The 27,987-nt window shown below is 49.2% G+C and overlaps 1 protein-coding gene across 2 annotated transcripts; it reads left to right on the plus strand.

Moving 5' to 3' along the window:
• The first annotated feature begins 11,315 nt into the window (after positions 1 to 11,315).
• MRGPRE (MAS related GPR family member E) lies at positions 11,316 to 21,067 on the plus strand. 2 transcript variants are annotated; one of them, XR_014777502.1, is made up of 3 exons: positions 11,316 to 11,785; positions 14,230 to 15,288; positions 20,577 to 21,067. XR_014777502.1 is itself a non-coding variant. In XM_084773512.1 (2 exons), exon 2 carries the CDS (start codon positions 14,298 to 14,300, stop codon positions 15,225 to 15,227), a length of 930 nt encoding a protein of 309 aa, XP_084629638.1. In that variant the 5' UTR covers positions 11,317 to 11,785; positions 14,230 to 14,297; the 3' UTR covers positions 15,228 to 17,624. The 2 variants fall into 2 exon arrangements, 1 of the variants encoding a protein (XP_084629638.1); XM_084773512.1 differs by lacking the exon at positions 20,577 to 21,067 and having other exon boundaries at positions 11,317 to 11,785; positions 14,230 to 17,624.
• Positions 21,068 to 27,987: the final 6,920 nt, after the last annotated feature.

Raw genomic sequence — 27,987 nt, forward strand, 5'->3', positions numbered from 1 at the left:
CTTTTGTGAAAGGAACCAACGCTCTTCTGAGGACACTTAGCAACGCCACTGCAAAGTCCAGATCACCCAATAGGCTGGAAAACTGCATGTGGCCTACTTGAATTGCTGTGTCCATTCCCTTTTGTCATCTGGGCCCATTACCCACCTGCTGCTTCTTTTGCCTACACCCTTTCACCTGCAGTGGTTGCATCAGCATCCCAGCTTCGGTTCTGTTATCAATAGAAACTCCTGTGCTTTCTCCTGTATTTTCTGTTTTGACTTCTCATGTCTCTTTGGGATTCATTGTCACCTCTTTGTGGTTAGTCACTAACCTACACACACACACACACACACAGTGTATTCTGATAGTTAATATTAGTAATTAAGATGGGAATGAAAGAAACTGTGTTTGCCTTGGGAGCGGGGGTATGTGGCACATTATAGCCACCAAGACAGCTATACGTTGAGAATGTGTTTTTATTCAATGGATTATGACATTGTGGGAAAGACACAAATGTGTTCATCTTTGTTTCTGACATAGCAAGTGAGCCCCGTTCTACACTTGGACCGCTAGCTAGAGCACAGGCTGGCGGGAAGGAGGCAAGCCTGTAGTGGAAGTTTTGGCTTCTTTAAACACTCAGTTATGTTATGTAAACATGTTTTTGTTTTAGCCCCAAGTGTGAGATTCTAGTTTGGGCTTTACTTTGTCCAACAGCTGATAACTGCCTCATGTGGGGCATGGTCTTTGCCAGCTGGTAACAGCCTACCTCATGGGGCACGGAGAGGGGAGAGGTGTCAATTGACCCTAACCAGCTGGGAGAAGTAAAGAGGTCTACCTCCTTCCACTAACCTTCTTTCTTTTATATCTAGTGTTAGGGTGTTGGAAGGGATTGGAGTGAAGAAGGGAAGTAGAGGCAGTAAATACCTCAAATAAAAGAGTTCGAAAACAAGCATCAACACAAGCCCATGAGCCAGGCAGAAGATGCAGCTGCCTGTGGGCAGGGAGAGGGGAGCCTGGAAGGTCCTCTAGGCAGAGAAAGAGGCCAGACGCCATCCCCCCAGCCCTGCTCCCAGACCAGGCAAGTTCCCACAGGAAAAGGTAAAGATGGCTGGCCTCCAGACTCCATCTGAGCAAACTCAGCGGAACCATCCAGGTTCCTGCTAGATCCCAGGACACCCAGGCAGGACATGGTGGAGGTGGGTGGCTTCTCATGTGTTTCCTGCTCTAAACATCCCTCCTTGGTCAGAAACCATGTCACAGTTCTGCCTACACAAACCCATCCCCAAATGGGGTGTCCTCTAACCCACGATGGCCATACCCACAATGGAAAGCTCTAGGCTGAGCAGCATGACAGGATACGTTGATGCTCAGTGGTTCAGTATGCTTGTTACGGAGCAGTGTGAAGAAACAGTGAGAGTGAATCCTGGATGGACCAAATCTATGCATCATATGCCTGCATTGAGTGCCAAGGTCCCCCACCACTAGGAGAGCCAGGCGTTCTCTGCCTGTCAGTCTTTTTCTCTTTCTTTTTTTCCCCCTCGAGACAGGCTTTCTCTGTGTAGCCTTGGCTGTCCTAGACTCGCTTTGTAGATTAGGCTAGCCTTGAACTCATAGCAATCCACCTGCCTCTGGCTCCCGAGTGCTGAGATTAAAGGTGTGTGCCACCACTGCCTGGCTAGCCTGTCTGTCTTTGATGGGCACACACTGGCTGATCAGGTGACAGGTCAGTAAAGGGATGTTGCCATAACTGCAGTTGAATTTTTGAAGGCTGGTAGAGACAGTTCTAATGGGCTTTTCTCTCCAGGTTCTACAGTTGAGAGGAAAACACCAAAGAGCCAGGAGGCTGGGATACAGGACTAGTTTGAGAACCATCACCTACAATGGAAGCACTCCACCTGAGAGGTCCTTATTTTTTAAGAGAGAGAGAGAGAGAGAGAGAGAGAGAGAGAGAGAGAGAGAGAGAGAGAGAGAGAACGTGCTCCATGTGTGCAGATAGCTGTGGAGTTCAGAAGAGGATGTCTGAGTTCCTGAAACCAGGGTTGCATGCAGTTGTAAGCACCCTGAGTTGAATTCTCAGCAATCACATGGTGGCTCATAACCATGTATAATGAGATCTGGTGCCTTCTGGTGTGCAGGCACACATGCAGGCAGAATACTGTATCAATAATAAATAAATAAATAAATATTTTAAAAAGTAATTCCAAAAAACCCCAAACAAACAAACAAACAAAAGTAATTCCAAAACCAAAAGGCCAAGCCTCTTGTTTTGGAGATAGATAGATAGATAGATAGATAGATAGATAGATAGATAGATAGATAGATGATAGATAGATATAGATAGTTTGCAAAGACTATGCCATCTGCAAGAAGCAGTTCCTCTTCTAGTGGACAAACACCACGTGTTCTCTCAAAAGTCTGTTACCAGCACACAAACTCTGGCTACTCTGACACAAATCTGTTTCACATCCCACACATGGGATCAAAACAAAAACTTGTTTACATCTACTACACATCCCCCTTTCTATTAAAAAAACTATACAATAAGAATAATTACTGGAATTATTAGGTGAAAGTTACATTTACTAGGCCAATCCATTTGTATTTGACAATCTTGAAGAAAGTATTCCTAGCATAGTGTCCAAAGTTTTCCTAAATCACCTTCTTATAACTTATATTTATCAAGCTAAAAACATCTTTTTAGACCCTAAACAACTAAAGGTTAATTATAGTAATATATGGCTATCTAGTCTTCAACCCCATCAGAGACTTAAGAAGGAAATATTATCTAATATGTAGGAAGTGCAGGCAAGCAGCTTCCAAAAGTATAGACATGACAGAGAGAGTTGACTACCTGGACAGTCGCTAAAGATTTGTCTGTATTGTTGGAGCATCCAGTCTTCTGCCTATTGGCCCAGAATATCTGACAGACTTTTCTGTGAAGCAGGAATTTTGAAGGCCTGGCCCACCTAGTCTTTGCAAAGCTGGACAGTCAATTTCCCAGTGTCATGCTTGTTCACAGTTTGGACAGTCAGCCTGCTATCAGTAATAGAGATAAGAACAGGGTTGTTGTTGTTTTTTCCAATGACTATTTTGCCACATTTGTTTCTTTGATGCCTATCATCTTCATTGAAGTAGATTGGAAGTGCTGCCAGGAGCAAATGCATCTCTCTGTCAGAAAAGCCCTTTATTATTAAATCCCCATATTCTGTAGATCTCTGAAGTGCTTGAAGACCATCTATTTACTATAATGCATAATCATATCTATTTATCAACCAATCAATTGATCTATTGATTTATCTAAGTAAACAAATACTGCCTGTTTCTAGCTATGTACTATCTGCTTCACCCTGAAAACTATACAAGAGACTTAATAAAGCTTATTTCTGTAATTAACTAAACTAGTATCTAACAAGACTACAAGTAAGATTTATATATGACTAACTACTAACTTGCATCTCCAACCACACTGAACAGTTTGCAATAGTTAGCTTTCATAAAACCTAGCTGTGGCCTGCATGATACCCATGGAATCAGCCTGAGTGTAGTGGGCTTCTGCAGGGAGAAGGTCACTTACCATAAAGACAACTTTAGGAGCTGGATACCTGGAGTGAAGCCAGTGTAGATATCCATGCTGAACAATGTTGAGTGTGTTCTCTCTAACAAGGGCAGGAAGGAAAAGCCAGCACTACAGTGTGTAGAGTTACCCCCAAGGCTCAGCTACAGAGGCATCCTGGGACATGTGAGAGTTAAAATCCAAACCCCAGGGGCTGGAGAGAAAGCTCAGCAGTTAAGAGCACTGACTGTCCTTCCAGAGGTCATGAGTTCAATTCCCAGCAACCACATGGTAGCTCACAACCATGTATAATGTGATCTGATGCCCTCTTCTGGCCTGCAGGTGTACATGCAGGCAGAGTACTATATACATAATAAATAAATAAATAAATCCTTTTTTTTTTTTTTAAGTACATACTGCTCTTGCAGAAGACTTCAGTTCAGTTCCCAGCACCTTAGTACGGTGGCTCATAGCCACCATAACTCCAGCTTATGAGATCCTACCTCCTCTTCTGGCCTTCAAAGGAACCTATACTCATATACACAGACACATGCATATACACATAGTTAATAATTTTGTGAGACAGGATCTTAATTTGTAGCTCTGGCTGACCTGGAACTAACTCAGTGTGTAGACCAGGCTGGCCTCAAACTCACAAAGATCCACCTGCCCCTGCCTCTAAGTCCTGGAATCAAAGGTATGTACCACCACTGTCAGGCTTAACATGTATTTTTTAAAATTTTATATTAAAAAAATCCAGCAAAAGTGCTTGCCACCAAGCATGGCCCCTGAGTTTGTTATTTGGGTCCCATGTGGTGGAAAAAGAGAACCAACTCCCAAGAATTGTCCCCTGATGTCCAGGTGCACACCATGGCACAAGCCTGCCCACATAAGTAAATAAATAATAAATAAATGTTAAGAAATTAAAATCAGGGGCTGAAGAGATGGTTCAGTGATTAAAATTGTATTTAACCACTTGTAAAAGAGTATTGGCTGCTCTTCCAGGGGGTCAGGGTTCAATTCCCAGCACCCTAATGGTTGGTCAAAACCATCTGTAGCTTTAGTCCCAGGGGATCTGATGTCCTCTTCTAGCCTCCAAGGGCATTGTATGCAGGCAGGCATGTAATACACAGGCATACATGCAGGTGAAACATTCTTACACATTAAAAAAAAATCCTCCTGTGTGACAGTGCCATATGTTGAGCACCCTAAGGGAAGGCACATCTCAGTGCCACTCCCTGCACTAACACATGGGACCTTTCCACTTTGAGAAGCCAGCCACAGTCCCAGCTTCATGCTGAGGCTCTGTACTACATCCTGCACTCTTAGAACAGCCACCCCTGGGGCCATGGGTCTCTTGGGATTTCCCCCATGTTACGGGAAACACAGCCAAGTACTTCAAAAGGCTGTTTGTACCAAGAATTTCCTTATATCTTAGATGTAGATCTGTCACAACATATCTAGCACATTATCTTTCAGAAGCATAAACAAGGCCACCCGGGCGTTTGGGAGAAGCATCCAAGATGTTCCTTGTGAAGCTATTTGCAACAAGTTCTTGCCTCCAGTTTACAGTAGACTGGAGGCACGTGCCATCATAGGTCATAGCCATGAGCCATTCCTCCCGTTTTCTTTGCTATGCTGGAACAAGATAGGGCTGAGAGATGAGAGAAAAAGCAAAGCAAGGTGCACACAGAATCCCATGGATTCTACATCCCTGAATCAACAAGGGACAAGGGTTCTCCAGGCCAGGAAACTTGCCGAGCCTCCTGTGAGTCTATACTACCCACCCCAGAAACCAGCATGGAAGGGATGCTGTCTCAGCCCAGCATGTCCTGGAAGCAAATTGAAACAAGGATTTGAAAAGGAAAGGTTGCCTAGACGACCATGCAGGATGCAAAATTCAGGGACCAAAGGGATGAAACCAAGGGGACCACTCAAAGGAGAGTTGCCCAGTCAGTCACTCCAGTGAAAAATTGAACCTGAGTCTATCCAGAACCTTCTGAGGAATCTTTGGGGTGGGGCATTTTGGCGCACTCCTTTTAATCTCAGAGGCAAACAGATCTCTGTGAGTTCAAAGCCAGCCTGGTCTAGAGAGTGAATCTAGGACAGCCAGTGTGATTATTTATACAGAGAAATGTTCTTGAAAATCCTATCTTGAAAAACCAAAAAGGAAGGAAAGAAAGGAATATTTATTTATGGGCTCCGGTCACCCATTGTTTTAGGACCCAAAGATGCATTGACCCCTCCATGGTACGAGGCTGCTTTATGTGTCAGCCTGGTACTTCTGCCTTCCCACAATGCACCTTGGGCTGGACACACAGACACAGAGGGTACAGAGTAAGCCCAGACCCATCTGTATATGCAATCAGCAGTAGAGTTAAGAAAGCCAAGAAGTGATGAAAGAGGCATTCGTAGTCTGTGTTATAAGCTCACATTCATAAGCTGGGGGTGGCTCCTCCGCTGAGAACACTCACTGCCCTTACAGAGGACCTGGGTTCAATTCTCAGCATCCACATGGGTGGCTCACAGCCCTCTGTTCATGGAAATTGGTGACATCTCGGTGCCACCTGTCACCCCATGGAGTGAGACTGCCCTGGTGAAACTCGGTGTCCCTGACCTGACCTAGATGTTCGTGGTGGTGGTAATTCCGATGAGAAATGTCCTCCTTCATTGGCTCATGAATTTGAACACTTGGTCCCCCGTTGGCAGTGCTATTTGGGAGATTGTGGGACCTTTAGAAGGTGGAGCCATAGTGGAGGAAGTACGTCACAGGAGGTGGGTTTTAAGGTTTTACAGCCTTGCCCCACATCCGTATCTTCCCGTGTGTGTGTGTGTGTGTGTGTGTGTGTGTGTGTGTGTGTGTGTTGGGACCAGCCAGTTTCCTTATCCTACCACCATGCCTAGCTTTCTCTGCCATGAGGACTCATATCCCTCTGAAACCATAAGCTTTTAAAAGTTTAACTTTACTTTTAAAAAGCTTACAGTTCCTTTTCTTTAAAATTATTTTAAATTTTAAAAAATGTGTATGTGTGAAGCTGGGCATGGTAGCACACGCCTTTAATCCCAGCACTCAGGAGGCAGAGGCAGGTGGATTGCTGTGAGTTTGACGCCAACTTGGTCTACAAAGGGAGTCCAGGACAGCCAAGGCTACACAGAGAAACCCTGTCTCGAAAAAAAAAAAGTGTGTGTGTGTGCGTGTGTGTATTGTGTATATGTGTGTCTGTGTACCCCATATTCATGGTTCCCTCACAGGCCAGAAGAGGAAATCAGATGCTTGGGAACTAGCAGCCAGTGCTCTTACTCACTGAGCCATCTCTCCAAACAGAGAAAGCCTCTCTTCCTTAACCTGCTTTTAGTTGTAGCATCTTATCACATCAACAGCAAAGTACATCAACAAGGTAGAGGGCAGCGTTCACTGACAGAGGAAGGCCTATGAGGGACGACAGAGCCTGGGAGTCACTGAGAGTCCCCTGAGGACTTGCCTAGTTCAGGACTCTAATTCCTCTCCCCTAAAGGTACTGCCAGATCCTTGGAGAAGCTGGTGCCTGCTGTCTCCAGGTGCCCTGGTGAGCAGAGAGGCCACAGACCTCTGCCTCAGACCCGCAGAATCCCCACGCAAGGAGGCTTCTAGGGAGAAAGTCCACAGACCACAATAACCAGGTCTGATCTACACACAGACCAGAGTAGCTGCGACCACATGAGAGAATAGAAGACAGCAGGGCATCTGCAGGTGCAACCAGCATCAATTGGAAAACATTTAACAACTCTTCTTAAACGTTCTAGAAAGCGGAGCTGTAACAGCAAGAGCTCCAGATGTTTCTAAGCACCTGGAGGATGTGCTCAAGCTGTCTACTACCACTCCATCCATTACATGTGGACCTTGGACTCCCTGACCGTGCATATCCACAGGGGTTCTGCCCAAGCATTACTGAGGGGCAACGGATGCCAGTGTATCCATTTTCCAGGTGAGAACAGCAAGGCTCCAAGGGCTCAATAGGACTGATGAAGGCCAGAAAAAAACCTTACAGTACCTTCCACCCCGCCTGCCTGCATCACTGCCTTGGCCTTGCTGGACCAGGGCTTGCTCCGGTGTCCAAAGTCCCACTCATGGCTACTCCTATCACCTCCCACTCTAGACTACTTAGCCACACAGGTCAGAGGTCCTCTGAACACACGCACTCTCTGTCTGTCTGTCTGTCTGTCTGTCTGTCTGTCTGTCTGTCTGTGTCTCTGTCTGTCTGTCTGTCTGTCTGTCTGTCTGTCTGTCTCTCTCTCTCTCTCTCTCTCTCTCTCTCTCTCTCTCTTCTCACACAAAGTCTCCAGGGTTTGAGATCAGAGGCACTTCCTCCAGGCAAAACACACATGTGCACAAACACACACACACACACACACACACCAGCTAAGCTGCACACAGACCTGTATCTTTCCATCCCTACCCTCTCTGCCCATACCACATCCCCTCCTGAGTGTGGTGGGCTGGGCTTTTCCTGCATCTCCCTTCAGCAATATCATCCTGTTTCTTGGGGGCCCTGAAAAGTCTGCAAGGACCTGCACCCCAGTCTCTGGCCCCATCTGAGACAGACCTGCATGGGGCCAGGCTTGCAGGCTTGTGTATATGTTGTGTGTCTACAATGCTCCCACGTCCTGGCCCCATTCCCTTGCCTGTACATCTCCCTGCCACACCCCAAATCTCTGTCATTCAGATTAAGTTAAAATCTCATAAAAACCTCTAACTTGAGAGCTCAGAACACTGGGTCCTAGGCAAAAGCTAGTATTTACTGGCTCTTGCTTCCAGAAAATTCTGGGACCAGAAAAGGCGATCGTGCAAGCCAGAGCCTCGGATGGAGTACGTAGTTGCGCTTCCAGGCCTGACCTTGGCTCCCCAATCTTCCCCTCACCAGCCACATTTCCTCTCCCAGTAGCCCAGCTGGACTCATCCTCTGACTCCAGAGCCACTAGACACGCCGCCCCCACCAAGAGACCCCACCAGCCAGCCTTAGTAGTAGCCCTTCCCCCTTGTGTTCCTGAGGCCAACTGCCCCTTTTCAGTCCTTCAGGCAAAGCCAGACCTATGAAGGCTCAGATCCCAGGAGGATGTCTCCACCACGGCCTTCCCACTGACGACCTGGGATTATGGGGCTGTACTGGCAACACAGACTTCTTGGGAACAGGATGTCACCATAACATCACAGCCAGCATTCCCAGGAACCACTCTAAGCCTGGTGCCGCCTGCGCAGGCCCTGTAGCCTGCACTGCAGAGTCCAGCCTGTGTTGGCTGGATGACACTCCCACTGCCTGCTCCATCGGGCTACATGCCTATGTGAAAACTGTACTTCTCCTGAGCCCTGTGGAGGCCTTGCTTATTCTTCAGCTTCTTCCTTACCTCATAGGTTGGAAAAGTATAGCCAGACCACAGCCCGTGTTTCCAGGGCTGTATCTTTTACAGCCTAGCTCCCTGCCTATCTGACCATGGTCTCAGTGTCCAACCTCCCACTACCTGCAGGGCCAGCCCCAGAGAGGCTGGTGGGCAGCAGTAACGGAGGTGCACTATGTGTTCAATGACAGCTCTCACTACATAGCAAGTGCCAGGGCTGGATAACAAGTATGTTTCAAAGAGGCACGGGAGAGGCACCCCCATCTTAGTAATTGTTTTATTTTGTTTTCTAGGTTAATTTACACAAAGTTCTTCAACTCTATCAATCTTTTCATAGTACTATTTCTATATTACTGATTTTTTTTTTTTGGTTATGGTCCATTTTCTGAGGTTCTTAAGTTGCCTCTCTGTCTTTACAATTTTCTGAGGCTTCCTTACTGGGGTTCCCTGGTGAGTCCCTGTAGTGCCTCTTCCCAGGCCCCAGCTGCAGACCTCTTCCAGAAGCACCCGGAAAGCATGCCTCACCCAGGTGCATTCTTTTGGGGAGCCCTGCCCTTGCACTGCCTGGTGCCAAAGTCCTCAACAGCGCTATGGAGTTTGCGGTTTCTACGATGGGGTAGCAATCCCAGTTGGTGTTCTTCCTTTATAACTGGGCGTGGAAGCCACTGTTGGTTCCAGGCCCTCAGAATGTCACCCCATGCCATGGCCTTTGCAGTACTCATGGCTGCCATGGGACACCCCATCCTCGATGCCTTTTGCCTCATCCACAGCCCATCATGAGTCCTCCTCTCATTAACCCTGAGGCCACACATACCCTGGACTGCTAGAATTCCTCTTGACCACTGCCAAGAACCCTATCACTCTGGTCAAAGCCAGCAACACTGTCAGACCCAGCCAAATGTTATGTTTGTATGGGACTCATGGGACAATGCCAACACAAGCAGGGGCAGGCAAGAGGCAAGAGCTGCATGTCACTGAAGAATACAGACGGAGAAAGGGACTCCTAAGACAGTAGAAAGTAGGGACTACAGGAAGTTAGCCTCTTCTCACCACAGGAGGCAGCAGCTGCTAGAACCTTCTACCACTCCCAGGCCTGGGACTCAAAAAGAGCTGCCATCATTAGCATTCAAAGCCTTGAGGCCTCACAGTCACAACTCAGACTTTTGAGGGCAGCCAGCCAGCTGGTGACTGGTATCTTCCAAACGCCAGACAAGGAACAATTTTTCAACGTTTACAAAGATCACAAACTGGAATCAACCGCCACCACCAGGTTGGGAAAATTGCTGAGCAGTGTGGACTGTAACCAAAGCAAAAGCCAGAGAGGGCTCAAAACATGAGACAGAGCTGGGATGGCGCTTGGGTGGCAATGTTTGCCTAGCAGGACCAAAGCCCTGGTTCCACCCACAGAGCTACATAAGCAGGGTGTGGTGGCGTACGCCCAGAACCTCAGCTTGTAATTTCGGCACTTGGGAGATGGAGTTAAGAGGACCAGAAATTGCAGATCACCCTTGGCCACATAAAGAGCTCGAGGCTAAGGCTTTCAAACAAACAAAACAGAAGATGTGCACACACAAAACTGGATAGGATCCTTCTCCCCTGCCGTGGACCTCTCTAGCGCCCCCTGCTGGCACAGCCTCCCAGGGAGTGGCCAGCAAAGCCAGCAGCAGCTTGCAGAGAAGTGGTACAAGAGTGGTGCATCAGGTAGGGCAGGTGGGAATGGAGCCTGGAGACATCGCGACAGGTGGCTACCTTGGTACTCAGATGCCAGCCAGACACTGATTTCCTGACGTGACTGTCACCCTGTGGTCATGAAGGGAGATGTCCGAGCTCCAGGTATGCGGCTCGGGTCTCTAAAGGGACACTCTATGTCAGAAACTTGCCCCAGCTTGTCACCACAAGGGGTAGGAACACAGGGGTCGTTGCCATGGGAACCGTTTACACTTGGTGAGTTTTGATTTCTTCTTGAGACTTCCCCATCTGTCTAAAGTTGTCCCCCAACACTAAGGTGAGGGAGAGAGTCGCTGGGGCCTGTGCTTCTGGAGATCCTGGAACTAAAATATGCACGTGCTCTTCCTCATTGAACAACAGATGTGATCTGTGACCCATGGTTTTGTTTTTGTCTTTGTTTGTTTGTTTTTGTTTTTCGAGACAGGGTCTCTCTGTGTAGTCTTGGCTGTCCTGGACTCGCTTTTGTAGACCAGGCTGGCCTCGAACTCACAATGATCCACCTGCCTCTACCTCCCGAGTGATTAAAGGCATGTGCCACCACGCCCGGCTAGGGGTTGCTCTTATGAGGCTGTCCCTGCCCCTCTCTGCTGGAGACTGTACACCAGCCATCCTCCTTTGCCTCTGCCACAACCTGGGTTCCCACTGCAGCCTGGACTTGCCTGGGCCAGCAGCCTTCAAGCTCTGCTTGTTAGAGACAGAGGATCTCTAGGGCCTGGGACATGGTGGCCCCTCTGTATCCTTAGAAGAAAGAAGCGGTGCATAAAATGCCCCTGAGTCTAAACAGGAGAGCCTGTGAGGTCATTTCTGGGCATGCGGAGGCTCAGCAGGCTTCCCTGAGCTGTCCTTGTTTCCTCCGAGTGCCAGGCTAGCCAGGAAGATTGCAGGAAGGAGCTGGCTTTCTCCTGCTATCCACACCTGGGCAGGAGCTGAGCCCAGCTTAGGAACAAGATCCCCAGAGAGGCTCTTTCCTGACCAGCCCTATCCCCTCCGACACCATGTGACGCCAAAGAGCCAGCCGCTGACGCGCTGAGTCGGAGCGGCGCCTGCCTGCAGCTCTGGCCGCTGCAGCGCAGTGGCTGAAGCCTCAGTCTGACCAGGAATTCCTGGCCAATTCTTCCAAGGCCCAGGGTGGAGCCGAGAGACGCAGAACGGTGAGCAACAGGGACACTGGTCAAGGCGGAGCTCTGGGGCAGCCCAGGAGCTGGGTGTCTTCTGGGTGGTGGTGGGGGCGGCGGCTGGGCAGGTGGGGGAGGGGCAGCTACATGAGACTGGCTGGCCTGTTCTCCATCCTCTGACACGAACTGGGCCATCTGGCTTGCAGGCAGCTCTGGGCCACTCCAGAAGGGCAGCTGAGTTAAAGAGCACTTTCCCCCACCTGTGGTGTGAGGCTCCTGTCCCATCAGTTCCCTATAGTGTCCCCTGAGGGAGAGGATGATGAGTCTTACTCCAGGGAGAGCACAGGAGATTTAGGAGACAGCCACCTAGGCACTGGTCCTCAATCCTCAGTGTCCCCAGCAAGAACACAGCCAGGGCAGGGCGTGCCCGGTTCCAATCTATAGAAGGCAGAGCCACACCTATATCCTACCCCAACCTCCTGTGTTTCCAAGGGGAGCCTCCTATTTCTTCTTCATTGTTGTCCTCCTCCCTCTTTCTTCTCCTCCCTTCCATCCAAAGTTCTTCCGGCTAGCCATCCCTCAGACCCCAACCTCCAACTGGGCAGGTGACCACACACACAGCCCCCTCACAAGGTTCTAGTGGGGAAGAGATATTGGCCAGGCCTGGCTAAGCCTTGCTCTGGCCATCATCCCTAAACTGTTGCTAGTGTTACCCTTCCCCTGATGTGGCTAAAGTGTCCATCCTCTGCTCGCCCCCTCCTTTCCCTCCCTCTCCTCTTCCTCTCCTTACCTGGCTCATTTTCCATGTACTCTTTCCTCTTCCCTCCTTTCCAAGCATCCCCTGGGGTATGCAGGGGACCGTGACCTCCCTAGCTCCCATCCCTCACTGGCACTGAGTCACTTGGTACACAAGACAGGTGTCTTCAGGTAAGTGAGGAAGCCAGGTCTGAAAAGGAGAGGAGAGAGCTTGCGGAGCCTTAGGTGAGACCCTCAGGCTGGGAAGACCACCTGCTCCTTCAGAGTCAGAGCCTCCTTGGGGTCCTGGAAGCAGCTCGGTGTGTGGGTGTGTGCAACTGAGTAGTTAAGAGGGGTCTGTGTTGGGGTCTTACCTTTGAGTGTTCCCCCTTGACCATGGCGACCCATCTAGGCTTCCTGGGGAACACAGGCTCACCCCCACCACTAGGTGTAGGGATGCCTGGAGACTTGGCCATTGTTTTTCCCTGTAAAGTGTGGGCTCAGGGGCCACCCAGGATGATGGTGCTTCAGAGAACCCAGCTTCACCACCTAGACCCCCCACCTACCCCACTGCACTTCCCTTACTCCTGCCTATTGCCCTTCAGGCATTCCACTGCCTTGGGAGCTAGGATGGAACACAAAGCCAGGAAGGGAGGGGCCCTTAATCTCCACCCAGGGATTTGACACCCAGTTCCCAAAGGAGACCAGAGGACCATCCATACCAAGGCAGGAAGAAGGCTCCAGCCAGTCTCTGGGGGAGAGGAAGACCCTGGCTTAGCTCTCCAAAGCACAAGGAAAAGTGGAAGACAGTGATGGGACAGGTAACCACAGGTGAAAGTATGGGACAGATAGCCACTGATGCTGGGACAAGACAGGCATCCACTGGTGATGGGTGGACCAGAGAATCATGCTGGCAGGATGCGGGCATCCTTCTGAGGTCTGTTTCCAGTGAGATATGCTTCAATGGCACAGTCCCAGCTGTGATGAGTCAAGATTGCACTGTACCCCGCCTCTCTGGCCCCGCCCTCTAACATGCAGTGAGCCACTGCCTCGGGCAAGGGAGGCAGGAGGTAGGGACCCTGACTAGCATCACCTTCAAACAGGTGCCTCTTCCCCCTCAGGGAAGGAAAGGGACAAGTGAGTGGCGTGTGAAAAGGAGGGGCCTCCTTAGTCCCTAAAGGGCAGGATCACAAGCCGTGGGCAAAGGAGAGAGAAGGTTGCTGGAGCTACCTTGTCCACAAGGTATGGTGGCCAGCTAGAGGGTCCAGAGTCCACTGGCAACATAGCCTCATGGAATGTTCTAGAAAGGCCTAGAAGACTTAAGAGCTTTTTATGCTGATGACAAACACAAGGGAACCTCCGAGTCCGCCAGAGTCACCCCTCCAGGTCCTAGGGTCCCCTGTACAAAGGGAGTCTTCCTCTCCCCTGTGTTCCAGACCAGCCAGCCCCTCCAAGGGAAGCACAGAGCACACAATATTAGTAGCCCCGCCCCCAGATGGGGATCTTTGAAAGACTGACAGAAACTTTCCACCTCATGCCTTAGACAGAGCTGGGGTAGGAGGGGATGGGGGGTAGAGAGGTGGGGCTGGGGGAGAGGGGCGTGGTTAGATAAGGTGGTGAGACATAGGCGAGAGGTGGGCGCCTCCTCCAGCAGGTGTCACCATTCCAGTTACCTAATATTCCCTGGCTACTGAGTCCTCAGAAGTGGGCAAGGGGCCTGAGCTGGTTGCCATTATGGTTTGCAGAGGTGTCTGGAGAGAGAAAGAGCATCACAGACTTCCGGAGCCTCTGCTGCAGTCGTCTTCGCCCCACAATGTCACTGAGAATGCACGCACGGTCTCCCAGTACCCAGGAAGACATGGCGTTCAACCTGGTCATCCTGTCCCTCACTGAGCTCCTGAGCCTGGGTGGGCTGCTGGGCAATGCAGCGGCCCTCTGGCTTCTCAACCAGAATGTCTACAGGAACCCCTTCTCCATCTATCTCTTGGATGTGGCCTGCGCTGACCTCATCTTCCTCTGCTGCCATATGGTGGCCATCGTCCCCGAGCTGCTGCAGGAGCAGCTGAACTTCCCGGAATTTGTACATATCAGCCTGCTCATGCTGCGGTTCTTCTCCTACATTGTGGGCCTGAGCCTCCTGGCGGCCATCAGCACGGAGCAGTGCCTGGCCACTCTCTTCCCTGCTTGGTACCTGTGCCGACGCCCACGCTACCTGACCACCTGTGTGTGCGCGCTCATCTGGGTGCTCTGCCTGTTACTGGACCTGCTGCTGAGTGGCGCCTGCACCCAGTTCTTTGGAGCACCCAGCTACCACCTGTGTGGGATGCTGTGGCTGGTGGTGGCAGTTCTCCTGGCTGCCCTGTGCTGTACCATGTGTGTGACCAGCTTGCTCCTGCTGCTCCGGGTGGAGTGTGGTCAAGAGAGGCACCAGCCCCGGGGCTTTTCCACCCTGGCCTTATTGGCTATCCTCCTCTTCCTCTTCTGCGGCCTGCCCTTTGGCATTTTCTGGCTGTCCAAGAATCTGTTCTGGCACACCCCCCTCTACTTTTACCACTTTAGCTTTTTCATGGCCAGTGTGCACAGTGCAGCCAAGCCTGCCATCTACTTTTTCTTGGGCAGCACCCCTGGCCAGAGGCTTCAGGAGCCCCTCCGGCTGGTGCTCCAGCGGGCACTGGGGGATGAGGCTGAGCTGGGGGCTGTGAGAGAGGCTTCCCAAGGGGGACTGGTGGACATGACCGTCTAAGCCCAGTGGGTCACAACTGCAGCTCCAGCTCGTCAGGGCCAGAGGAGCTGCCTGAATGTAGGTAAGAGCTGGCGTCAGAGCTCCATCAGTAAGCCCCTGAAGGGACATCTTTGCTGATGACCCAGTCGTGTGTTCCCCCTGGGAGGATGCTGGGAAGGGACAATGATGTTTTTGTGGAGGGCCTGGGGTTGTGCATGTTAGGGAGAGCTCCAGGAACAATCTCCTGCCAGCTGCTTCCACCGCCACCCTTTCCCAATGGCTACAGCAAGGAGAGACAGGCTAGTCATGGTGGTGGGCAACTGTCCCTCCAGCACAAGCATCCTCCTAGCTATAGGGTGTAGGGGTGACTTTCCTCAGTGTCCCATGCACCTCCCTTTAGTGTGGAATAAGTGACACTGAAATTGGATGCTCAGTAAGGTAAGGGGGAATAGGTGGCTTGGAAGTCCTCAGGGGCTGATGTATAGCAGAAGGCCTCTTGGCACCACATCACAGGCAGAGAGCAATGCCTGCCTGGTTTCTCTTAGGGACCAAGAGCAGTGCTGGCACAGACCTGCCACCCCAGCTGCTTGAGAGGCCATGACAGGAGGATTGTAAAACGGGATCCTGCCTGGGCTATATCTGTAACACTAGTTCCAAGGGATCTGTCTCCCTCTTTTTTGGCTTCTGCAGGCATACTGCATGTATGTGGTGCACGTGCGTGTACACACACACACACACACACACACACACACACACACACACACACACACACACACACACACACGCTGAAAATAGAGCTCAGGGTCAGCTTAAGCTTTAGAAGTCCCATCACAGGAAACAAAGCACAGAGAGGACTGTGTGGAAGAGAGAGACCATTAGGCAATGCAAACCTCATGCAAAGCTTCAAAAAAGCTGGTGACTCCTGGGTCTGAATCTCAAAGTGAGGGTCTTTGTGTGGGCATCAAGTCCCCTCTCAACTCTGCCTACATTCAAAGCACCGCTACCTAGCAGGACAGGGTGCAGGCCTTCAGCACCTGGACAGTTCCTGCGTCATGCTTGGTCCTGGAAAAGACCATACTTACCTAGCAGTTCCTCTGAGGAAGAAGCCTGGCTGCACACCACAGCAGCAGGTGGCTGAGCTCCTGTCCCTCCAGGGGCACAGAGATGAATGGGAGCCCACCAATCCAGGCACAGGTGGCCAAGAACCCGGGCTTGGGGACCTACCTAGCCACCACCCATGTACCATTGCACTAACTCAACCGTTATGTTTCTACTTCCTCATTGAATAAAGTCAGTTGGCTTACACAAATGCAGGGTTTGAAGTTGTGTCCAGCAAGTTCCACAAGGATTGTATTACATCACCAACACTCTAAGCCTACATCCATGACATGTTGGCCTCCTCTGACATCTATGAGGGTGTAATTCTGACTTGGAACAGACCCACAGATGGAGGGACATTTGGTCTTTGTCGTAATTAAACTTGTTCCTGGGTCTGGGACGAGAAGAGCAGAGCCCTGCATGGCATCCTGAATTGGCAACTTGCTCTCCCCACCCCACTCAGGTTGTGTTGATACACACCCTGTCGCATGATGCCTTCACCTCAGGTTCTCTGGTAGGTCTAAATGCAGGGATGCCAGGAGGCTAGGAGCTTGGGGTGCTGGTCCTCCTCCTCCAGAGGAGCCCCATCCCCCACGAGGGCCTTCCCTCCTCCACATTGGAGCTTAGGAGTCAGTGTGGCCATCTGTCCGCCTCCAGGACAAGATTCTCAACTTCAGTTCCTCAGCTTTGGGGAACAGAGAGCCTGAAGGGAAGTAGCCTGTCCATAAGTCTAATTTTTGGCCTCTGGATACCCACTTCTCCCTAGGGGAAAGCCCATGGCAGCCTTATAAGTGTCTACCAAACTGAGCTTAGCCCAGAGTCTTGTCAGTGATGCTGGGAGGCACTTCCACTGTACAGTGAGACCCTAAGGTTCAGAGAGCTCGGTGTTAGCTTGAGACAACCCAGAACATGGCACAGGCCCTCTACCTCTCTCCTAGTTAGCTTCAGCTATCAACTTGACACAGTCCAGACTTATCTGAGAGAGTCTCAGTTGGGGAATTGTTTTGATCAGGTTGGTCTGTGAGCATTTTCTTGAATGCTAATACATGAGGGAGAGCTCAGGCCACTGTGAGCAGAACCGCCTGCAGGCAAGTGGGCCTGAGCAATATACAAAACTAGCTAAGCACCAGCCTAGGAGCAAGTCAGTAAGTGGCTTTCCTCTGTGCTTCCTGCCTCTGCTCCTGCTTGAGGTCTTGCCCTGACTGCCCTCTGTGATGGATTGTGACCTGGAAGTGTCGGTCAAATAAAGCTTTTTCTCCCCAAGGGTTTTTTTTTTTTAATTTTTAAATTTTTATTTATTTATTTGGTCATGGCATCTATCACAGCAACAAAAAGCAAACTAGTACACAGATTGTCTTGTGGGCCAGGGCTGGCTGGAGTGTCATAGGCCACCTTGGGTGACCATGCCTCCCACCCACTCAGATCCCTTAGCCACCCTGGGGTATGGACAGATCAGGGGCCCTTAGGGGACACTCGTCCTCCCAGATGGGTTTGGGGCACCTCAAAATTCTTCTCCACTGGACTTCATGAATAGAGGACTCTTTCCAAAGATCCCAAAAATGTATATGCATCATTCTCTGAGATCATCATGGAAACAACCCACTCTACCAACCCATGGGGGGGGGTAGGTACATATGCATGTGTGTGTGCACATATGTGTATGCGTGTGTACCAATAGCCTGAACTCCTTGGCTATTCTCTGGGCTCAAGTCTTCCTTCTCATTCTTCTTCCGATGGTCCAAGAGACCATCCTGTCTTTGTAGCCAGCCCCATCCTGACCACATATCTCCTTCTGCTTCCATAGCAACAAGGACCTGCCAGCCATCTTCAACACCACCTCCACTTAGTGTGTCTCTGCAGCCAGGTTCTCCAAGTTGCCCATTCCCAGGCCTCCAGGAAAAGCCAGACCTTAAGAAGTCCAGGTTCTAGAATTGACCAGGCTAGTGTCTATTGATCATGGCCTACCTACCTCAGGATCCTGGAACACAGGGGCTGCTCTGGGGTACAGATTTTTCAAAAACAGGACATCACTGGGATGTCACCACTGGGTCAGCCAGACATTCTTGGGAGCCACTGTAACTTGGTCCCTCCCATGGCCTACAGGGAGCATGGAGGAGCCCAGCCTATGCTGATAAGAACAGAGGCTGAGCAGGGACATAACACCCACTGCCCACTCCACCCTGTGCATGCTAATAAAAAAAGCAGTGTTTGTCCCAAGACCTGTAAGGGCCTTGCTAGCTCATGTCTCACCTCTCTCTTCATCTCAGAGATCAGAAAGTGCCATCAAGTCCCAGCCTTCCCCTGGCCTTGGCATCCGGTGGTTCCCAGGGTTGTGTATTTCACAGTTCCTTACCACTCTGATCCAGGCTCCAGCCCCTCTGTTGCCCACAGGGCCAGCTCCAGAGAGGCCATGTGAGCACCTAAGGTGGGGAGGTCCCATTGACCTCCATGCTTCCACATCACATCAGGTCTGGGTCTCATAATGAGTCTGTGTTAAAAATCTGGGGGTCTATTAGGGACATCCTCAGATATGGTGTCTACTCTACAAGAAGTTAAGGGTCGCATGGCGACAGGTGTGATGTCACATAACCTTCATGGGATTCCAGAGATGGAGAGGACCAAATAGGAGGCCAGGGGAGGGAGGACAGGAAGACCTCACTCAGCCTCAGTCAACCCTGCATCCCTGGCCCTGTTCTGTTTTCATGTCACCCTGGTATCTGGGGCCTCTCTGACACTGAGGGACAACCCTCCCAGAGTAAGCCAACTCCTAGAGACTATCATGCACTGGTTCATGGTCCCAACTATGGGCCTGGATAGAGAGCCTGCACCTCTTTCCTTATAGGGTTCTTATCCCCCTGTGACCACCTCTGCCATCAGCCCCCAGGGCAGGAGCCAACCAGTCAGGGACAGCCCTTGCCCCCAACGCCCTGGCATTCTCCACCTGCCCCATTCTTTCTTGTGAAAATCAAAGTACCATCTCTCGCCCATACATCCACCTTCTGCCCCTGACTCACTTTAGAGTATTAAGGTTGGAGAAGAAACTGAACTTTCTAGGGTCCTAAAATAGCCAGGAGGCATTAGACCCCTTGTGTGTTATATACATCGGCCAGAGACAGGAAAAGTGGCCCAAAGATGACATCACACACAGGCTAATGGGATAAAGTCTGGCAGTATGTACTTGAGGTATATCCACCAGGTCTGTGGCAGGTCACTGGACTGGAATAGGGTGTCACAGGACTACCTGAGATCACGCACTTTGCATTTGAAAGTCAAGTAAAAAGGTCTGGAGGGATGGCTCAGTGGTTAAGAGCACAGGTTGCTCTTCCAGAGGACCTGGGCTTGATTCCTAACACCCATCTCACAATCATCTGCAACTACAGTTCTAGGATATCTACTTTCTCTCTGGGCTAATGAGGGCACTTTGTGCATTGGTGTTTTGCCTCAATGTATGTCTGTGTGAGGATGTCAGATCTTGGAGTTACAGACAGTTGTGAGCTTCCATGTGGGTGCTGGGAAGTGAACCCAGGTCCTCTGGAAGAACAGTTGGTGCTCTTAACCACTGAGCCATCTCTCCAGCCCCTTGTTTTTGTTTTTTTGTTTTTGTTTTGCATTCTTTAGTATCTCAGGTGCGGGATTCATGAACCTCGTAGGTGATAGCATCATGCTGCAATGTCAAAAGGCTGGACCCACCAGATCTGAAGAATCCACACCCTTCTAGACCAGATCATCATGACCTTGAGATTGACATCTGCCGGTCAATCTAGCCAAAGCAGTGAAGTTCAGTCAGTGATCTGTCCCAAGAGAATGAGGTAAACAGCCAACATCAACCTCTGGCTTGCACATGCATGCATGTGCACACACATGGTGCGCATGCACAGTGCGCGCGCGCGCGCACGCACGCACGCACACACACACACACACACACACACACACACACACACACACAAAACGACAGGGTTCCGCAGTAGCCTGCTTATGTGGCATACCCCTTCATCTAGAGCTTGTTCACAGACATATTCCATTAGTAAGCACATGCAGCACGCCCCATCATGGTAGCTGAGCTTCAGTCTCCCAGCAGTGTCCAGCAGGGACACTGTCACCAGCACCATCTTCCGATGGTGTTGATTTGCCCTGACAGGTCCTGAGTGTGTCTTGACACCAGTAGTTTGGCACTCCTGTTGACCCCATCATCTCCTTCACTGAAGGCTGCTTGTGGTTCCAGTATTTCCTGCAGTGTGCACACTGAGTGTGTAAATGGCTCCTTCTTTCCAGATATCTGAACCACCTCATTGGATGCCTCCTCTCTGAGGATAAGATTGGAAGATTCTAGATAAATAATATACATCAGAGGCTCTGCAGAAACAAAATGCTCTGAGCACTGACTGATGTCAGTTGTTGGAATAAACCTTGAACAAATTCTGCCAGGCCCTGACTAAGGCCTGATGTTGAAATTTCAACTCCTTCCCCTTCCCTGCCATTGCCAAACTCGTTCACCCATTGTGACCCTCATCCTAACAGCCAGGCCAAGGCAGTTTCTAAGGATAAAACAACTGTGTCTGGACAAACAACTCCAGGAGGGAGGAACTGCAGGCTTACACGTAGCCCCAGCAGTTACATCCCCCAAACCTCCTACATAAGCCCCAAGCATCCCCTGGCCTTTGGTAGATACCCCTTTGCCATTGTGCCTTCTCCGCCATGTTTGAAATAAACGCTCCTGTCTGCTGGGGTTAAACTGGTCTCTTTTCTGCCTCCTGTCTCTTTAAGCTGCCTGAGAAATGTAACATTTGGTGCTGAGGCCCAGAAGAACATCTGGGGGGCCCTGCCACCAGCAAGCGGCTCCAAGCCCTCTTTATAGGACCTTTTGACTTTCTTGCTGTCCTTGCCTGCTCCTGGGAACTCTTCTTTTGGGAACACAGATGCCCACCAAGCTCACTATGCAAATTAAACAGCTACCAGTCTACCTGGTCTTAGTGGCCCCTGCCTCCATGAGAGGTACAAGTGCCATTGATGGGACCTGTGGCTCTGGGGACCTTTATTGGTGTTCAATGTAAACCCAGTTTGGGGCTCTGAGTGAGCCTGGCAGAACCATGTCTCTTTCAGGCTGCTGTTCTATCACCTAAACCTTTCCCTCTCCTCCCACCTGTCTCCAATTTCTCCAGACCTTGGGCCCATCTCAGTGATCCTGAGTTTCTGAAGGCCATTAGCAGCTCTGGCTCCAGTGACCAAGATCATCTGGCACCTCTGCTGTGTCCACTCAAGCCCACCTGACAAGCAGAGCTCTCCATCTCACTCTGCCCTCCATCATCTCACCGTTCTGTATTAAAAACAAGCAAACAAACATTTTTTTTTCTTTCCATGTCTCTCTGTTTCATGTTTGATTTAGTCTGACCTCCAGACAAGAATCAATTCTGGGGCTGGAGAGATGGCTCAGAGGTTAAGAACACTGGCTTCTCTTCCAAAGGTTCTGAGTTCAATTCCCAGCAACCACATGATGGCTCATAACCATCTATAATGAGATCTGGTGCCCTCTTCTGGTGTGCAGGTATTCCATGCAGGCAGAATACTATATTTGTAATAAATAAATCTTTTTTTAAAAGTATTAATTCTTCATTTGGCCAGACCACACATCCAACACAGCCAAAACATGGGACAAGATAACCCATGGGAGATAACTCAGAGGCACCCAAGTTAGGTCTTAGGGGCTCATGGGAGCCTCCTTCTGTTGTGTCTTGAGACTCTGTTGAAGGTTCTAGGAACTTTCTGTGGCCCCTATGAGCCTTGCTCATTCAAGATTTCTGGGAACTCTGCACAAGCCAGCAAGGCTCGCTTGGCAGGGGGACTTCTAGGAGCTTTCCCCTGGCCCCATGGTCTCTTGACTCCTGGAAGGTAACAAGTTTAGGGACACCCCTCTTACCTTCCAGGCATATTTGGGCAATCCAATATTCAAGGGATGCTCCAAGTGGCTGGATTTGGTCCCTGTTTTGGCCTTGGTTCCACAAGCACCACGGGCTTCAAACTGTCTGTGTCAAAGGACACACCTGTTTGCAGGCTAATTTTTAAAAGCTCCATCTGGGAGACCTCAGACCAGCCACACTTGTTCAGCTCTTGGTCCCAACATGGCCTCAATACACACTGGATAACGGTCATTGCTCGCCCAAATTAGAAACTTTCCATTTTAATATCTAAATTGACTTAGATGACGTCATAAGACGGAAAGGAGAGCGGTCCATGTCTCTTCCTCCTCCATACAACACCCCTCCTCATCCTAATGCTCTCACCCCTGCCACTCAGCTCTCACTTGCAACTGTGTCCAGAACCTGAACTTACTTAAATCTTGTCTCCCTTCTCCTAAAGGGCTCCTCAAGCCTGTAGGAAACGAGCCATAAAGCTAAGGCCCCAGCTGGGACAGCTCGTCACACAGGGTGAGTGGTAGCTGCAGGAGCCACAGAGTGGGAATTTCAAAATGCACATGGAGCAAGCCCTCCTATTTGTCTCCCCATCCCCCAGACCCCAGGCACCCCAGCAGCTTTGACAGTCCAGTACCTCACCTCAGAATGGCCACAGGATGCAGGGCACATTTTTTTTCAGTGCAGAAAAGGCCCCTTGGCTGTGTGACTCGGAAGGCAAACTGCTCTTGGGACTCCTCTGCCTTAGGCCCGCGGTTGCCTTTGTTTATGCCCCACCGCGCCTGGATACTCTTGCTCCTATTTCCATAGTTTTCTGTTTGATGGCCTCTAGGTTACCTTATATTATTGGAACTTGATATCTTCATAAGAGAAAAAAAAACTTGTTAATAAGCTTTACAGGCTGTCTGCCTCCATCTGCAGACACACGGAAACTGGTTGTGAATTAAAAAAAAAAAAAAAGACTCTCTGCCTAAAAATCTCTCAATATTGACTCCAGATGTGCTTGATTAACATAATCACAACTGGGCGCTAAGGTAAATTAGGCGTGGTGGTTTGAGAGAAAATAGACCTCCCTCATAGGCTCATAGATTTGAAAGTTTGGTCACTGTTTGAAAGGACTAGAAGGCTCGGTCTTGCTGGAAGAACTATGCCACTGGCAGCAGCCTTTGAAGCATCAAAAGCAGAGGCCAAGACCAGGGTCTCTCTTCCTGCTGCCTGCAGACCAGGATGTAGAACCCTCAGGTACTTCTCCAGTGCCATGTCTGCCTGTGCGCTGCCATGCTCCCTGCCATGATAAGAACGGACTAAACCTCTGAAGCTGCTAGCCAGCCCCAATTAAATGTGTTTTTAAAATAATAGCTGTCCTTGTCATGGTGCCTCTTTACAGTGACAGGACACTGACTAATGCAGTAGTCAGGGTCACCAGATCATCACGAGTAGCCATCCACTCACTCCTCTCAGCTGGCTGCGTGCTGTATGAGACCTCGAGAAAACACAAAACAAACAAACAATCAAAAACAAACAAACAAAAGGAATAGGGCAAGTCCACCTATGAAGCAACGGAGAAGCTGGTGTATGCACTGAGAGAGAACCCCAGATGTTGCCTAACATCTCCCCTTAAGGAAAATTTCTTACAACAAATGATTAATTTATTTGTTGCTGTTATGTCTTGTATTTAATTTCTTTTAGTCAAATGAAATTCATATATAAAAATTAAAATGGTTAAGTGTAATTAAAGATGTTTGACTCTCTGAACATGTCCTCGCCCCTTCCAGGGTCTCGTGTTTTTAAAAAAAAAAAAGCCCCCCCCTCTTTGAAGCTCTCCCTGGAATGCAAACTTTCTTTATCTAAGGATCTGTAAGATCACCAGGGATGCAGTTAAAAAGCTGTAAAATTCCAAGCAGAGAAAAAAACTGAGCTTAAAAGGGCTAATACTTAAAGGCTTTTGTGCAAGTGATCTTAGTTTGCTACAGCATGCCATGTCTATAGCTTGGATTAAACTTTAATTCAGGAAAAGAGAAAGAAACAGTAACTGGGCACGAGGAAAAATGTTTAAACAAATGTAAAATATAAGGTTATAGAACCAAGCCCCAGGAGGTCTGAGTTAGTTATTCAGAGTTATGGAGAATGGGACTTAAGGACGATACATGTTTGATGGTTAAGATTTAGAAATTCCAGGCGGTGGTGATGCAAACTTTTAATCACAGCACTGGGGAGGCAGAAGCAGGGGGAGCTCTGTGAGTTTGCGGCCAGCCTGGTCTATGTGAGTTCCAGGATAGCCAGGGCTACATAGAGAAATCCTGTTTAAAAAAAATTTAGAAATTCCAGTGGGTATGGTGGCTCATGCATTTAATCTCCAGACTCAACAGGCAGATCTCAGAGTTCAAGACCAGCCTGGTCTACAGAGAAAATTTCAGGACTGTCAGGATTACATAGAGAAAACAAAACAAAACAAGATTTAGAAATTCCCAAATTTAAGCCAGACATGGTGGTGCACCCCTGTAATCCCAGCACTTGAGAGGCAAAGGCAGGTAGATCTCTGTGAGTTCAAGGCCAGCCAGGATAGCCAAGGCTACACAGAGAAACCCTGTCTCAAAAACCCTAAAAAGAAAAAAAAAAGAAAGAAAGAAAGAAAGAAGTTTCATAAGTTCATGATGGTCTATTCATGCTAACAAAAACTGATTTATCTTTATGTCTAATCACTCACATCTTCTCTAACATTGTTAAGCTTTCTGGAAAAACTGAACCATTAAAAACTATGATATTTTGGGCTGGAGAGATGGCTCAGAGGTTAAGAGCACTAGCTGCTCTTCCAAAGGTCCTAAGTTCAATTCCTGGCATGGTGGCTCACAACCATCTATAATGAGATCTGGTGCCCTCTTCTGGTGTGGGGGCACATACAGGCACAATACTGTATACATAATAAATAATTTTTTAAAAAAGGCCTATGATATTTTGACCCAAGTTTCTACTCCTGTCTTGCTGGCTGAGCAGCCCAAAGAAAGACACCCAAGCACCTGCCACAGGTGCTATGATGAGCAAGTGTGTGATGGAGAGATGGGAAAGATGGTAGAGAGATGAGAGAGAACGTGAATCCAAGGAGTTTGTACATTGTAGAGAAAGGTGGGACTATATGAGGAGCCTGAAATCATGGTGATGTCCTGGCCCAAGGCTGATGCCAAGGGCCAATTCTGGGTCTGGGGTCCTGCTGCAGCTAGGGTCCAAGGCCTGAATCACCACCAAAGGCCATGCAGATGTCCCTGGTCGGCCACACTGCCTAAGGCCATATTGATGTCCAAGCACTATACTGAGCTAGCCCCACCCATTGCTGGTCACTGCACTTGGGACTGCTGGCCCCATCCTTCACCTGGGCAGCAAAGGAGAGCTGGCTCTGGTGGTGTGATGTGTGGGAAAGCTATCCCTGCCCCTCACCAGCTGCAGCACTCCAGACAGCTGGGCCTGCATCTTGCCTGGGCAACACAGTAGAACGGCCCTGGTGGTGTGGGGGTAGGGGAGCCAGCCCTGAGGGCATGAGAGCTGGGAGCTGGTCCTGCCTCTTGCCATCTGCAGTTTTGGGTAAGTTCTTGCCAGTGGTGTGAGTGCAGGATGGCTGGCGGGCTGACCAACTCAGCTATCATCCATGCCCAGATCCAGGGCTTTTGAGTTAGCCCCCCAACATCTACCCCATCTATGAACTTCTGGAGAATTCTAAGGAGCTGGTCCTCCAGAGCCAAAGCTACAGGATCTCCATGATACAGGGTAACAACAGGATATCTGAGGAGTCCTGAGGTGAGGATGCAGCGCTGATAATGCAACAGAAGCCGGAGGCCTCAAACCAAACCAATGACTCATTGCAATGAACATTCACAAGTAAACATTCGCAAGTGGACAAAAAGGTATACTGTGTGACAACACACTGTGACATACTACAACTTCCACAATGAGACTGTTGTTGTTGTTTTTCCTTTTGAGTGACTTGGGTGGTGTTGCAAGGGCAGAGGGCAGATGACAAGTAACAAGGAGATGAATGGGATCGGTGTGCATGATGTGGAATTCACAAAGAATCAATAAAATGTTTTTGGTTTTTTGTTTGCTTGTTTGCTTGGTTGGTTGGGTTTTTGTTTTTGTTGTTGTCTTGTTTTGTTTTTGTTTTTGTTTTGGGGTTTTTAGACAAGCTTTCTCTATGTTATCTTGGCTGTCCTGAACTCATTTTGTGGACCAGACTGGCCTCGAACTCACAGTGACCCACCTGCCTCTGCCTCCCGAGTGCTGGGATTAAAGGCGTGCGCCACCATGCCCAGCAAAATACTTTTTTAAAATAACTATGATATATTGTAAAAGCACACTAAAAAAACGATCAGGATCTCCCCATGGACTGTATCTATGGCTTAAAGTTTATTTTGATACTAATAAAGCTTTAATTTAAAAGTAATGTTTGAGGTTCAACAATCTAAACAGGATATAAAAATTGAATGCCTGAGGAAGACGGGTGAAACTCACAGTACATTTGAGTGTCAGACATCCCGAGGCCCAAGTACTAGCCTTCCTATCAAAGAAAGCTGCATGCCAGTCTCACTACAGAAAAGTGTGCATCGGGAAATAAGACCTGCCAGATGGCCGGCCGTCTGCTGCTCCTGTCCTGACCAGCTCCAGCTGTGTAGGCCTGACCAGGAGAATTCCCTTCTTATCTAGACGAAGATGAATTACTCCTCATGTCTCTCCTATGACAGGGACATGGTTTCTCTTGTGCACTGGAGGATCTTAGAGTCTGCACACACACACACACACCCTAAATGTCTAAACAACACAGAGGTGAGTAGCAATTACATTTTGCACCCAATGTCTCCCAGACTCACATATGAGGATGCTGTCAACAAGGGAACCTTGTACCTAGCTCTACCACCCAACGGGTGTAGGGCCTGCATTCTAGTTCAATCGGCCGCCCCCTTTACCTTGGCATTTAGTTCCTTCTCTTAACAAAATCTAATTCCAGCATCCATACCCAAATCTCCCGTGGTCCCTGATTAATGGTACTCTTGTCATGAAACTCACAGCTTTGGGGAATTACTCAGAATACTCAAGTGGTGTCTTTGAAAGCTTTGTTAGACAAATACTATAAAAATGACTCAGTAGGATTCTATTTCTCTCTTAAATTGTCAGTTAGATACGGAATTTAATTGGCTTTGTTTCCAAGCTTCCAGGCCCCTGTTCCTCGAGCAGGAGTCTGATGTAACAAATAGTTAATTACAATGATCTCATCCTTCTACAGAATGCTGGCGTTTGGTCCCTCCAGTTGTACAATTGCATTTCACCTTACTAAACACAATTTATGCTAATAATGATGTTAAATTCTTAATGTTTCCCACAATGTTGTAACAGAGGAGACACATGGATGATTCGGAAGTTAAGCTGGCCAGTGAAAAATGTCTCAAGCTCCTCCACCAAACCGGTGGCTTTACATATTATGATCAACAACAATGACAAAAATCATCAGCCTAGCTTATACCTATGACAAAGCTGGCTGAAGACCCTTAGATGGATGGGGAGTGGCGCACACCTTTAGTCCCAGCACTCAGGAGGCAGAGGCAGGAGGACCTCTGGGAGTTCGATCCAGCCCGGTCTACAGAGCAAGTTCCAGGTCAGCCAGGGCTACACAGAGAAACCATGTCTCAAAACAGATTCTTTAGATAGATTTCTTGCCTGTTCACTTCTTCCAATACGGACTAAATAGCCCTAACTATTTTCTTTTCTTATCTATAACTCAGGATTTTTTTTCT

The sequence above is a fragment of the Acomys minous genome (genome assembly GCF_964271855.1).
Source record: "Acomys minous genome assembly, chromosome: 2".
NCBI classification, from domain to species: Eukaryota; Metazoa; Chordata; class Mammalia; order Rodentia; family Muridae; genus Acomys; species Acomys minous.